This window comes from Stigmatopora argus, chromosome 13, assembly GCF_051989625.1.
Source record: "Stigmatopora argus isolate UIUO_Sarg chromosome 13, RoL_Sarg_1.0, whole genome shotgun sequence".
Lineage (NCBI taxonomy): Eukaryota > Metazoa > Chordata > Actinopteri > Syngnathiformes > Syngnathidae > Stigmatopora > Stigmatopora argus.
In genome coordinates, this window is record NC_135399.1 from 18,086,387 (window position 1) to 18,099,754 (window position 13,368).

Here is a 13,368-nt window from a genome sequence, read left to right on the forward strand (position 1 = left end):
TCTCAGCCATATGGGAAATTTTGAGCAAAAGCGTGTTGTGTTCCGGCGCAGCTGTTCCCGGCCAGTGCGAGAAGCCTACCGTGACCAACGTGTGCCTGGAGTCCATGACGGTCAACTGGGAGGAGCCCAAATACGACGGCGGCTCCCCGGTCACCGGCTACTTTATCGAGAGGAAGGAGACCACCAGCAAACGCTGGGCTCGCGTCAACCGCGAGCCCATCCGGGCGCTGCCCCTGGGCAACAACTGGGACGTGACAGGCCTGGTGGCGGGCGCCGTGTACCAGTTCCGGGTCAGTGCCGCCAATGCCGCCGGATGCGGTCTGCCCAGCGTGCCATCGGACCCCGTGCTCTGCAGGGACCCCATCAGTAAGTCCCATTACAGTCATCCCTGGAATATCGCGGTTAACGTAGACCAGACATGGCGGCGAAAATCGAAAAATCTCAAAGAAGGGTCACAGCTGTTATCATTTTTTATTCTTCAGTGCCAAGTCCTAGTGGCAAAAGTGGCTTTTGTTTATGAGTTTCAGCATGGATTCGCAAAGTAGTGAATTTGCGATAAGTGAAGACGCGATGACTGTATTTTACGTGAAGGTCCGTGACTTGTTTCACCAGGTTTTGACTGTCTACAAGTAGTTCCATGAATTCTCTGGCACAGTGTCCTTGACAATTTATCGCAATTTCCACCTTTCCCGTTGATGACTATTTTCGAGCAGCATCAACAGTTGCCAAAGTATCTTCGATAGTTGCTGTGACGGCGACTTGTAATGTGCTGTTAACTAGCCGCCGCTTGTTTTGCAATGTTGTCGACTGTCCGCAAGGAGTATCCATGCCCGTGAGTTAGGATAACTGTGCCTTGACTTGGCCCAGACGAATTGGCGCCGGAGGGACTTGAAATTTGCCCATCCCTCACGCGAGTCCCTTTGCCGTGTACCCGCAGAGCCGCCCGGCCCACCTACTCCTAAAGTAACGGATTGGACCAGGTCAACGGTGGAGCTGGAATGGATTCCTCCCCTGGTGGACGGAGGCTCCAAGGTGACCGGCTACATTGTGGAATTCAAGGAGGTGGACAAGGAAGAGGAGGCCAAGAGGGCTCAGAGGAGGTTGCTCCTGAGCGGTGGCGAAGAAGAGAAGGAAGACGAAGCCCCAGAGAGCTGGGAGAAGGTAAAGCCAGACCGCCACCCCGGTGACGTGGCTTTGCTGACTTCCGTCTTGCCGTCCATCCAGGCCAAGGACACGGAGATCCGAGGAACCAAGTTTGTCGTGGCCGGTCTCAAAGAAGGCGGTCTGTACCGCTTCCGAGTCCGAGCCGTCAACGCCGCCGGGGTCGGTGAGCCGGGACGGGTGTCCGAGCTGATTGAAGCCAGAGACAGGACCAGTAAGATGCCCGCCTTCTTGGCCCGTTTGATTTGGACCCTTTTTTTCAGCACCGTGTTGCTCACCAAGCTTGCATGGTTTTTTCTTTGTTTCTCAGTTGCGCCCGAAATGGACCTGGATGCCTCGGTCAAGGAGAAGATTGTGGTGCACGCGGGCGCCACCATCCGAATCATCGCTTACGTGTCGGGAAAGCCGGCTCCGACCATCAGCTGGTGCCGAGATGACGGCGAGGTGCCCAAGGAGGCAGCGGTGGAGACCACCGGCATCTCCAACTCCTTGATTATCAAGAACTGCAAACGACAACACCAGGGGATGTACACGCTCTGCGCCAAGAACGAGGGCGGCGAGAGGAAGAAGGCGGTCATCGTGGAGGTCCTGGGTGAGTGTCGACAAGGACAAGCTTATGCTAGCGTCTCAGTGTCATAGCTGGGCCAGAAGAAGTAAAGTGGCACGTGTCCCGCAGATGTCCCCGGACCGGTCGGCCTCCCTTTTGCCGGCGAGAATCTGACCAATGACTCGTGCAAGCTGACGTGGTACTCCCCGGAAGATGACGGCGGCTCTGCCATCACCAACTACATCATTGAGAAGCGCGAGTCGGACCGCATGGGCTGGACCTCCGTGTCCTACACGGTGACCAGGAACAACGCCGTGGTGCAGGGACTGCTGGACGGGAAAGGATACTTCTTCCGCATCGCTGCCGAGAACATTATCGGCATGGGACCCTTCGTGGAGACCGACAAAGTGGTGCTCATCAAAGACCCCATCTGTAAGTGTTGTGAGAAGCTCTGTTTGTCAGGCGCTGACCGGGCGGCTTTGAGGTCTTTGCTCTTGGCCATCCCTTAAATAGTTCCGCCCGCGAGTCAAATCTGGTCCAATGGACAATTCTTGTATCACGCAGCCGTACCCGAGCGCCCGGAGGACCTGATCGTCACGGGCGTATCCAAAGACTCCATCTCGGTCGCCTGGAGGCCGCCCAAATACGACGGCGGCGCAGAGGTGACCCAGTACGTCCTGGAGTCTCGGGCCATCGGCCGGGACAACTTTATCCGCGTGGGCGGTCCGGACAAGCTGATGGACAGGAAGTTCACGCTGAGCGGACTGAAGGACGGCTCCAGCCACGAGTTCAGAGTGGCTGCCGTCAACGTGGTGGGACAAGGCAAATTTTCCTTTGCCACCAAACCCGTGCAGTGCAAAGATGAGCTCGGTAAGTGAGAAAGCTGCAATCTTGTCGGTACACGTCTCAGGCGGTACAGCTAAAATGCTACCCATGCTAAAGAATAGAAATATGGTCATATAATCATTTTTCTCAAAGAAAGTTCCCGTCAAGTACGGTACGCCGCCGTCGCCAATGCCGTTGCCAAACTAAATGTCAACAGAAACTACTCTGACTGCGCTACTTTCCCACTTAGCCGCGGTTCATGATTGTCATTTCCCGTCCTTCAGAACCACCCAATCTAGACCTGGACTTCCGAGATAAAATGGTGGTGAAGGTGGGAGACAGCTGCACGCTGTCCGGACGCTACGGTGGCAAACCGGCGCCGACTATCACCTGGACAAAGAACGAGGAGGAGCTGAAGCCGGACCAGGACGTCAGCGTCCAGAGCACGGCCAAACACCTGAGTCTTCACTTCGGCAAAGCCAAACGAGAGCACAGCGGGCGCTACCGCGTCAGCGTGGACAACGCGGCCGGAACTCGAACCGGAATCTGCGCCGTCACCGTCGTCGGTGAGAGAAAGACCCGTGGGACCGCCGATGTCCGCACCCCGACCCTATCGGGAGGTTCTCGCCCGTGAGCGCTAGTAATGCGCATTTTCCTTGACACCCGTCCGCTGCCTTTCTTTGGCCAGACCGACCCCAACCACCCGAGGGCCCCGTGGTCTTTGACGAGGTCTACACAGATCACATGGTAATTTCCTGGAAACCTCCTCTGGATGACGGCGGCTGCGCCATCTCCAACTACGTCATTGAGAAGAAAGACACCAACAGAGACCTGTGGATGCCCGTCACCTCGTCCTGCACCAGGACCACCTGCAGGGTTGGCAGATTGATAGCAGAGCTTTCAATGCAAGCCAGGTGAAGTGTAGACCTGGTGTAACTCCAGCCTTTTGCTAATTCAGGTGCCCAAACTGATTGAGGGTCGCGAGTACGTCATCAGGATCATGGCGCAGAACATTTACGGCATCAGTGATCCTCTGCTGTCCGCCGAGATCAGGGCCAGAGACAAGTTCAGTAAGTCACCGTCTACTGTAAAAGTGCTCACTGTCCAGCTTTGGATCAAATCTTTGACTAAAGCCAATGCTCGCCACGTGTGGGCGGGCTTGACCGAACTCTCCGCTGGCCAGAAGACCCCTGCCCCCCGTAATCCTCAAGGCCACTCTCTTTTGCTTTTGTGCCGCAGAGGTGCCCGACGCTCCCAAGCAGCCCACCGTTAAGGAGGTCTACCAAGACCGCGCTCTCATCCGCTGGGAGCCTCCGGCTGCTGACGGAGGGAAGCCAATCACGGGCTACATCGTGGAGAGGAAGGAGACCATGGCCAACAGGTACAGACCAGCCATGCCAGGGGCACTTTTTTTTGGTTTGGCTTCAACGTATTTCTTCAGTTCTCGAATGGCTTATGTTTGACCGTGGACGGGACGACCCATGCACACATCTGGATTCTTTTTGTTTCCCAGATGGGTCCGTTGCAACACTGAAAAGATCCCCATGCTGGAATACTTAGTCCTGGACCTGCTCAAGGGCTGCGAGTATGAGTTCAGAGTCAGCGCAGAGAACGTGGTGGGCGTCGGTGACCCCAGCCTGCCGTCCAAGCCGGTCTTCGCCAAAGATCCCATCGGTAAGCCGTCCGAGAGCAGGAGAGTAAACCTTGGCTTCGAGCCGACCTTCAGTTTGAGCCTCAAATCTGCATTCGGTTCCGTCAAACTGGGCTGCTCTTTTCCACAGTCAAGCCAAGCCCCCCGCAAAATCTGAAGGCCATAGACCACACCAAGGAGTCGGTGTCTCTGTCCTGGGAGCCGCCCGCCGATACGGGTCGAGGGAAGATCTTCGGCTACCTGCTAGAGTTCCAGAAAGCCGGCGATGAGGAGTGGCAGAAGGTCAGGTCGCTGCTTTCACGCCACGACGGGATGTATACATAACCCGTGGCTTTTCTCTGCTCCTCCAGGTCAACCACACTCCAGACTCTTGCCAGGGGACCAAGTTCAAGGTCGTCGGCCTGGAGGACGGCGCTCTGTACCGCTTCAGAGTCAAGGCGGTCAATGCGGCCGGGGAGTCGGATCCCGCTAATATCAAGGAACCCATCCGAGTGAGGGACAGACTCGGTGAGCGACTGGGACCCAGTGGAACCAAAAAAAAACATCCGCAGTCTCCAATTTGGCAGGCAGCTAACGTTTGTCTTTGCCCCTCGCCCACCCGCAGAAGCGCCAGAGTTGATTCTGGATGCCGCTATGACTCGGGAAGTGAAGGCTCTGACTGGCACTCACATCACTCTGATGGCCGCCATCAAGGGCATGCCCTTCCCTTCTGTGGTCTGGAAGAAGAACGAGGCTGACGTGCCCACCAGGGCTGACATCGAGACCAGCCAAGAGGGCACCAAGCTGGAGATGAGGTTCTGCAACCGCGGGGACTGCGGCGACTACACGCTCACCGTGGAAAATCCGGCCGGCTCCAAGACCGTGACCTGCACGGTCTTGGTCTTTGGTAAGGGGTTGCCGTTATCGCCGATGCTAACACGTGGGCCTTTGCTAGGGGGTCGCCACTATCTAACACGTGAACCGCCAGCTCGCAAAAAGTGTCGGGGAGTGACGTGGGCGCACTGATTTGTTCCCTCTAGACAAACCCGGCCCCATCCAGCACCTTCGGGTGTCGGACGTCAGGAGCGACTCGGCCTACCTGTCCTGGAAAGATCCCGAGGACAACGGAGGCACTCGCATCACCAACTTTGTGGTGGAGAAGAAAGATTCGGGATCCACCCAGTGGGTTCCCGTGTGCTCCACCTCAAAGAAACGCAGCATGATGTTGAAGCACCTGACCGAGGGGCTGGCCTACAACTTCCGAGTTGCGGCCGAGAACCAATACGGTCGCAGCGAATACGTGGAGACGCCAAAGGCCATCAAAGCCATGAATCCACTCTGTGAGTTGTTGTTGTTGTTCAACCGAGCTCGCGTAACCAAAGTCCATTAGCTTAATGAAGATGGGAAATTAGCATCCGAGCTACTTTAACATGCAGATATTTCCGGAATTATGACGGCATTGTTTTTAAAATTCAAAATTCAAAAGCCTTTATTGTCATCATACACAGCTGCGTATAACGAAATTGGTGGTGCTACTCCAAGCTTTTCAAAGTGAAAAGAACAAAAAAATAACATGAATAGTAGTATAAAAATATAAAAAGTCACATGATCCTGGCTAGGTGAATTCTAAAATATTGCACAGAATTCTAAAATATTGCAAAGGATTCTAAAATATAGCACATATTCTAAAATATTCCACAGATTCTAAAATATTGCACAGATTCTAAAATATTGCACAGATTTCAAAGATATTGCACATTGTTATTGCACAGAAGGGTTTGTGTGTCGTGCTAACGCAAGTTCAGAGTCCTGATGGCTGTGGGAAAAAACTGTCCTTAAGTCTCTTTGTCCGTGCTTTGTGAGTCCGGCCCACGTGAAATCAAGTGGACGTTAAAGCGGCCCGCAAACCAATCCGAGTCTGACACCCTTGGTGTACCCTATCGACTGATTTATTTTATTTTATCGTGATAAAAATTTTAGTATTGGTCCATATAGAAAGCGCACCGGATTATAAGGCGCCCTGTCTGTTTTGGAGAAAATTTAAGACTTAAGTGCGCCTTATAGTCGTGAAAATACAGTAGGCATTTATTTAACAGGGCTGGGCAAAATTTAAAAAAGTGGCCAAAGTGAGTGCTTTGGTTTCAACCTCGAAAGAGCAAAACTTTCCACAATACTAGTGTTCTACGAGTGCAATCAGTGGATTGCCATCAGGTGCTTCTTGCAGCCCAACCCCCGCTGGTTCAAGTTTGTCAGTCAGCTATGTCTTTGCTGAATGGCTCGGAAAACACAAAGCAGCCAGTTCATGACTTATTTTTGGACCTATTTCAAACATGGGCCATCAAAGTGCAAACTTTTGACCATTGAAGAGTGAGTGAGTGCCTCAAAGAAATTGAAGCATTGGACATATGAAGGAAGACATAGCAACCCATAAGACTAGGCATTTATTTAACAGGGCTGGGCAAAATTTTAAATAGAGGGGCCAAAGTGAGTGCTTTGGTTTCAACCTCTAAAGAGGAAACTTTCTGCAAAACTAGTGTCCTGCAAGTGCAATCAGTGGATTGGAGTCAGGTGCTTCTCACAGCACAACCCCCGCTCCTCCTTCAAGTTTGTCAGTCAGCTCGGTCAGTCGGTCGGTCGGTCAGTGCTGGATGGCTCGAGCCAAAAGCTCCCCCCTCCTCACCCACAGCGGCCCAACCCCCGTCCATTCAATTTTGTCAGCTATGTCTGTGTGGCCAAACGTGAGTGCTTTGGTTTCAACTTCTAAAGAGGAAAGCTTTGTACCATACTGGTGTCCTGCAAGTGCAATCAGTGGATTGGCGTCAGGTGCTTCTCGCAGCCCAACCCCACTCCTTCAAGTTTGTCAGTAAGCTATGTCTTTGCTGAATGGCTCGGAAAACACAAAGCAGCCAGTTCAAAACGTCTTTTTTTCACCTATTTCAAACATGGGCCATCAAAGTGCAAACTTTTGTCCATTGATGAGTGCCTTAAAGAAATTGAAGCATTGGACACATGAAGGAAAATATAGCATCCCCTAAGACACAGGTGTCAAAGTGGCGGCCCGGGGGCCAAATCTGGCCCGCCGTATCATTTTGTGCGGCCCGAGTAAGTAAATGACGAGTGCCGACTTTCTGTTTTAGGATCAAATTCAAATGAAGATTATAGATGTATATTATATTTCCTGATTTTTCCTTAACATATAGCTATTGTGTGTGTGTTTTCCCCGCAGTTCCTCCCGGCCCTCCCAAAGACCTTCACCACGTGGACGTGGACAAGACGGAGGTCTGGCTGGTGTGGAATTGGCCCGATCGAAACGGCGGCAGTGATATTACGGGCTTCCTGGTGGAGTACCAAGAAGAGGGAGCCAAGGACTGGCACGAGTGGCAGACGGTCAGCATCCCCGAGAGTCACGTGACGGGCCTGGAGGAAGGCAAGACCTATCGCTTCCGAGTCAGAGCGGAGAACGCCATCGGCCTGAGCCGACCCGACACCACCGTTCCCGTCCTCTGCCAGGAGAAGCTGGGTGAGTGGTTTTTTTTTGTCTCCGGAAAGCGTACCCCCAAGCGTCGGGGCACGTGGTTGAAACGACCCCCGTGTGACCGCAGTGCCGCCGATCCTGGAGGTGGACGTCAAGCTGACGGAGGGCGTGGTGGTCAAGGCGGGCACCACCATCAGGCTGCCCGCCATCATGAGAGGAATGCCCATCCCCAGCGCCAAATGGTCCACGGAAGGGGAGGAGATCAGCACCGGCGGCAACGTCAAGATCGACACCGACAACTTTTCCAGCGTTCTGACCATCAACGAGTGCACCAGAAACCACAGCGGCACCTACCTGCTCACCGTGTCCAACCTGGCCGGCACCAAGACGGCGGCGCTCAACGTGACGGTCCTGGACGTCCCGGCGGCCCCCATTGGGCCGGTGGACATTCTGGAGGTCACGCCCGACTCCATGACCATCGAGTGGCGGCCCCCGAAGGACGACGGCGGCAGCCCCGTCACCAACTACGTGGTGGAGAAGCGCGATTCCAACAAGGAGACCTGGGGCGGCGTCAGCTCCGGAAGCCTGGCCACCAAGCTGCGCATCACGCGGCTGCAGAAGGGCACGGAGTACATGCTCCGCATTCGCGCCGAGAACAAGATGGGCATGGGGGCGCCTCTGGAGAGCAAGCCCACGGTGGCCCAGCATTCCTTCATGCCGCCCAGCCCGCCCGGGAAGCCGCTGCCCTCGGACGTCTCCGAGGACTCGGTCACCGTCGGCTGGACCATGCCCCTGTCCGACGGCGGGAGCCCGATCAGCGGTTACGTGGTGGAGCGCCGGCACAAAGGGGGCAAGTGGATCCGCGTCAACAAGACGCCCTGCAAAGACCTCCGTTACAAGGTCCAGGGCTTGTTCGTGGGCAACGAGTACGAATTCCGAGTCTTTGCCGAGAACGGCGCCGGCTACAGCGGACCCTCGCCCGTTTCCGACCTCTGCAAACCCTGCCGGCAGATCACCGTCCCCAGCGCCCCGGTCAACCCCAAGGTCAAGGACTACAGCAGGTCCAGCGCCGACTTGGTGTGGATCAAACCCACCAGGGACGGCGGCAGCCCCATTCTGGGCTACACGGTGGAAATGAAGCAGGACGACGGAGATTGGAAGAAAGTCAACGCGGACGACCTCATCAAGCTGTGCGCCTACACGGCCAAAGGCCTCCAGCAGGGCCAGACCTACAGGTTTAGGGTTTACGCCTCCAACATGATCGGCGACGGCGAGTCCAGAGAAATTCCCCAGTCGGTCACGGCTCAGGACATCCTGATCCCGCCGGAAATCGAAATGGACGCCACGTGTCGCGAACGCGTCACCGTGCGCGTCGGACACAACGTCAACGTCGTCGGCTACGTCAGGGCCCGCCCGGATCCCGAGGTGCTGTGGTCCAAGGGAGAGGCGCTGCTGGAGAACAGCAAGCGGGTCACCCTGAGCCAGAACCTACCCGTGGTCCAGCTGAGGATCAAGGAAGCCACCAGGGCCGACCACGGACAGTACACCCTGAAGGCCTCCAACGTGGGCGGAGAGGCCTCCTGCCGCATCACCGTCAACGTTCTGGACCGGCCCGGCCACTGCCAAAACCTCCACGCCACCTACGTCACCAGGGACTCTTGCATGGTCAACTGGGAGGCCCCGCTAGACAACGGCGGTTCCGAGATCACCAACTACATCGTGGAGTGCCGAGAACCCAGCGCCGGCATGTGGTCCATGATCTCTTCCCACTGCACCAACCGCAAGATCAAGACCAAGCTGATGGATGGCCACCAGTACTTCTTCCGCGTCTGTGCGGAAAACAAGATGGGACCGGGGCCCTGCGTGGAGACCAAGGTCCCCGTGCTGGCCATCGACCCCATCGAAAAACCGGGCGAGCCGGAGAACTTCCGAGTCAGCGACCTGGGCAAAAACTACGTCTACCTGAGGTGGAGGAGGCCCGACTACGACGGCGGCAGCCCCAACCTCTCCTACAACTTGGAGTGCAAAGCTAAAGACGCGGCGGAATGGGAAAAACTTAACGCCGGCGCCCTCACTAACACCTTCTTCTTGGCGGACAAGTGCGTTGAAAACCAGACATACACTTTCAGGTGAGTCCACCGCCGTAACTAAAAGTTTGTTTCAATAAATAAATTGGTGTGTGTTTGCGTCGCCCGGGGGTGCCGAATGGTCATCAATCTTCGACTTTTCAGGGTCCAAAGCGTTAACGAAGGAGGAGAGAGCGGCTGGGTGAAACTGGCCGATGTTCTGGTCCGAGAAGAGATCCAGAAGCCGGTCCTGGAGCTGAAGCTTTCCGGAACCCTGACGGTCAAGGCGGGCGAGTCGGTCAGGATTGAAGCTTCCCTTCGAGGAAAGCCTCAGCCCGAAGTCAAGTGGACCAAGGACAAGGCGGCCGGAGACAACCCCAGAATCAGCTACGAGACCGGCACCGACTACTCCAAATTCCTTCTGACCAAGTCCAGACGCGTGGACTCCGGAAAGTACGTGATCACCGCCACCAACTCGGCCGGAACCTTCACGGCCTACGCCAACGTCAACGTCCTGGACGTGCCCGGAGCCGTCAGGAACCTCCGCGTCACGGGCATCGGATCCGACAAGTGCCGAGTGGTTTGGGACGCGCCCGAGGACGACGGCGGCTGCGAGGTGGACAGCTACATCTTGGAAAAATGCGAGACCAGGAGAATGGTGTGGTCCACCTATTCGGCCTCGGTGGTGACACCGTATTGCAACGTGACTCGCCTGGTGGACGGCAACGAGTACATCTTCAGAGTGCGAGCCGAGAACAAGATGGGAACGGGTCCCGCCGTGGAAAGCAAGCCCGTCACGGTCAGGACGCAGTTCAACCGACCCGGACCTCCCGATGCCCCCGAGGTTACCAAGGTGGGTCGCAAGGAGACACTCTGGTTTAGGCGAGAGACGGAACGGAACGGAACGGTGGACGTAAACGAGCCTGCCTATTCTTCTTACAGATAAGCAAAGAGGAGATGACGGTGGTCTGGGCTCCCCCCGAGAACGATGGAGGAAAGTCCATCACGGGTTACATCCTGGAGAGGAAGGAAAAGAGGGCGGTGCGCTGGGTGCCGTGCACCAAGAGCGCCATCCCCGAGAGACGCATGAAAGTCACCAACCTGATCCCCAACCACGAGTATCAGTTCAGAGTCAGGGCCGAGAACGAGGTGGGCCTGGGAGATCCCAGCAAGCCCTGCAGACCCGTCACCGCCAAAGATCCTATCGGTGAGTTGGCCCAACGCGGCAATTCCATTCCGTGGCGAACTGGCAAAAGAATTGGCACTCACCGTTCAACTTATCTCCAGAACCGCCCGGCCCGCCCGCCGGCCTGAAGGTGGCCGACAGCACCAAGACCTCCATCACCCTATCCTGGTCTAAACCGGTGTACGACGGCGGAGCGCCGATCATCGGCTACAGCCTGGACATGAGAACCAAGAGCGAGGTGGACCCCGAGAAGCCCGGCGAAGGCTGGAAGAGGATCGACACCCACGGGCCCTTGGTCCTCAAAGAGTTCACCATTGGACTGCTGGACGAGAAGCAAGAGTATGAATTCAAGGTCTCTGCCCAAAACCAGGTGGGCTGGGGCCGTCACGCCTACTTGAAGGAGGCCGTTTCGCCCAGGGAGATTCTGGGTAAGGAGTGACCTACGCTAGATGTGAAAGAGTTTTAAGAATGTTTGCCGCTTTAGCGTCCACGAGGCGTAAGTAGTAAGCGGCTCTTTTGTTTCCCCCCCCGGCAACAGAGGCGCCCGAGATCGAACTGGACGCCAGTTTGAGAAAAGGCCTCTCCGTCCGGGCCGGGTGTCCAATTCGGCTTTTCGCCGTGATCAGAGGACGCCCCGCCCCCAAGGTCACCTGGAAGCGTGTGGGCGTGGACAATGTGCTTCGCCGAGGTCACGTGGATCAAGTGGACACCATGTCCTTCCTGGTCATCCCTGAGAGCACCAGAGAAGATTCTGGCAAATACTCCCTGACTCTGTCCAACTCGGCTGGAGAAAAAGCCGTCTTCGTTCGGGTCAAGGTCCTCGGTGAGACACTTTGATCTTCTAAATTCTGAACGTTGGAAAGTCGCACATTCATCCCTTGCACGAATGCGGAGCGGCGCATTGCGTTGCGGTTGAACGTTGACAAATTCTTCCTCCGCTAGATACTCCCGGCCCCGTTGGCGGCCTCGAGGCGACGGACGTCACCAAAACCGCAGCGCAGCTCTCCTGGTCGCCGCCGGAGAACGACGGCGGCAGCCCCATCCTCAACTACATCGTGGAAAAACGGGAGGTGGACAGGAAGACGTGGACAAAGTGTACAGAAGACCTGAAGAAGACCAGCTTCAAAGTGACCAACATGACTCCCGGCACCGAGTACTACTTCCGCGTGATGGCGGTCAACAAGTACGGGATCGGAGTTCCTCAGGATTCGCCAAGGTCTTACCTGGCCAAGGACCCCATTAGTAAGTATAGAGTGCGCTGGGACATCCGCGGTACAGTGCAATTTCTTGGTCAGCGTGTAACGCCACTGGGTTTTGTAGGTGAGCCAGATCCGCCGAAGAAGATGGAGATTTTGGAGATCACCAGGAACAGCGCCACGCTGGGCTGGCTGAAACCCCTCCGAGACGGAGGGGCCAAGATCAACGGCTACGTGGTGGACTACCAGGAGGAAGGGGCACCCGAAGACAAGTGGACGCCCTACTCGGTGGTCAAAGACCTGACCATCGTGGTGGTCGGCCTGAAGGAAGGCAAGAAGTACAAGTTCAGGGTGGCGGCAAGGAACTCGGTCGGCGTCAGCCTGCCTCGGGAGGCCGAGGGCGTCTTTGAGGTCAAGGAGCAGCTAAGTGAGTAGCCCGCTCTCAACCCACCGGACCGTTTGCTGAAAACTCCTGCCACGGCACTGACCCCCTTGCGACCACGGCTCCCTCCCTCAGTGGCTCCAAAGATCATCATGCCCGACACGGTGACGGTCAGAGCGGGAAGCAAGATGGTGATCGATGCTCTGGTGGCGGGGAAACCGGCTCCCTTCTGCAAGTGGAAGCACGGCAACGAGGACGTCCTGACCTCCGATCGCCTATCAGTGGTCAAGACGCTGAGCAGCTGCACGCTGGTGGTTAAAAACGTCAGTCGCGCCGACAGCGGCTACTACAGCCTGTCTGCGGAGAACAGCACGGCTAAGATCAACCAGATCCTCAAGGTCGTCGTCATGGGTGAGTGCGACTGCAGATCCCAGCTCAAAACCTCAGAGAAGACCTTCCGTCCTTTCGGTAGTTTTGCGTTTGCTGGTACTTGGCGCTTGATATTAGGTCTCCCGCGCTCCGTAGACATTCCGGGCCCCCCCGAAGCTCCCCTGGCGATCGCGGAGCAGGACATCGACGCCTGCACGCTCCTCTGGAACCCTCCGCAGGAGGACGGCGGCAGCAACATCACAAATTACATTGTGGAGAAGTGCGACGTGAGCCAGGGCGACTGGTTGACCGTGTCGTCTTCCTGCACCAAAACCAGCTTCAGGGTCACCAAACTGATCACGGGCAGCGAATACACCTTCCGGGTGCGGGCGGAAAACAGATTCGGTATCTCTGAGCCCACCTACTCCGAGAAGATGATTGCCAGATACCCCTTTGGTGAGTGTCTTCCGAAGCTTTTGTGTGCTTGCTGTTGATTTTCAGTCACTTCCTTCACTCTTGCGCTGGCGGAAG

The 13,368-nt window shown here is 56.1% G+C and overlaps 1 protein-coding gene across 1 annotated transcript in view; it reads left to right on the forward strand.

Moving 5' to 3' along the window:
• The window catches only part of ttn.2 (titin, tandem duplicate 2), a 158,917-nt gene that overhangs the window by 94,219 nt on the left and 51,330 nt on the right, over nt 1-13,368 (forward strand). Inside the window, exons 173-197 of the mRNA XM_077617694.1 lie at nt 52-366; nt 938-1,161; nt 1,225-1,375; nt 1,472-1,753; nt 1,838-2,140; nt 2,273-2,578; nt 2,818-3,099; nt 3,222-3,409; nt 3,492-3,603; nt 3,773-3,914; nt 4,047-4,207; nt 4,315-4,466; nt 4,535-4,691; nt 4,789-5,070; nt 5,204-5,503; nt 7,390-7,683; nt 7,766-9,767; nt 9,870-10,557; nt 10,647-10,911; nt 10,992-11,318; nt 11,429-11,713; nt 11,833-12,132; nt 12,211-12,513; nt 12,604-12,879; nt 12,994-13,293. Coding sequence (XP_077473820.1) covers nt 52-366; nt 938-1,161; nt 1,225-1,375; nt 1,472-1,753; nt 1,838-2,140; nt 2,273-2,578; nt 2,818-3,099; nt 3,222-3,409; nt 3,492-3,603; nt 3,773-3,914; nt 4,047-4,207; nt 4,315-4,466; nt 4,535-4,691; nt 4,789-5,070; nt 5,204-5,503; nt 7,390-7,683; nt 7,766-9,767; nt 9,870-10,557; nt 10,647-10,911; nt 10,992-11,318; nt 11,429-11,713; nt 11,833-12,132; nt 12,211-12,513; nt 12,604-12,879; nt 12,994-13,293 — 8,397 coding nt within the window. The remainder of the gene's footprint in view (nt 1-51; nt 367-937; nt 1,162-1,224; nt 1,376-1,471; nt 1,754-1,837; nt 2,141-2,272; nt 2,579-2,817; nt 3,100-3,221; nt 3,410-3,491; nt 3,604-3,772; nt 3,915-4,046; nt 4,208-4,314; nt 4,467-4,534; nt 4,692-4,788; nt 5,071-5,203; nt 5,504-7,389; nt 7,684-7,765; nt 9,768-9,869; nt 10,558-10,646; nt 10,912-10,991; nt 11,319-11,428; nt 11,714-11,832; nt 12,133-12,210; nt 12,514-12,603; nt 12,880-12,993; nt 13,294-13,368) is intronic.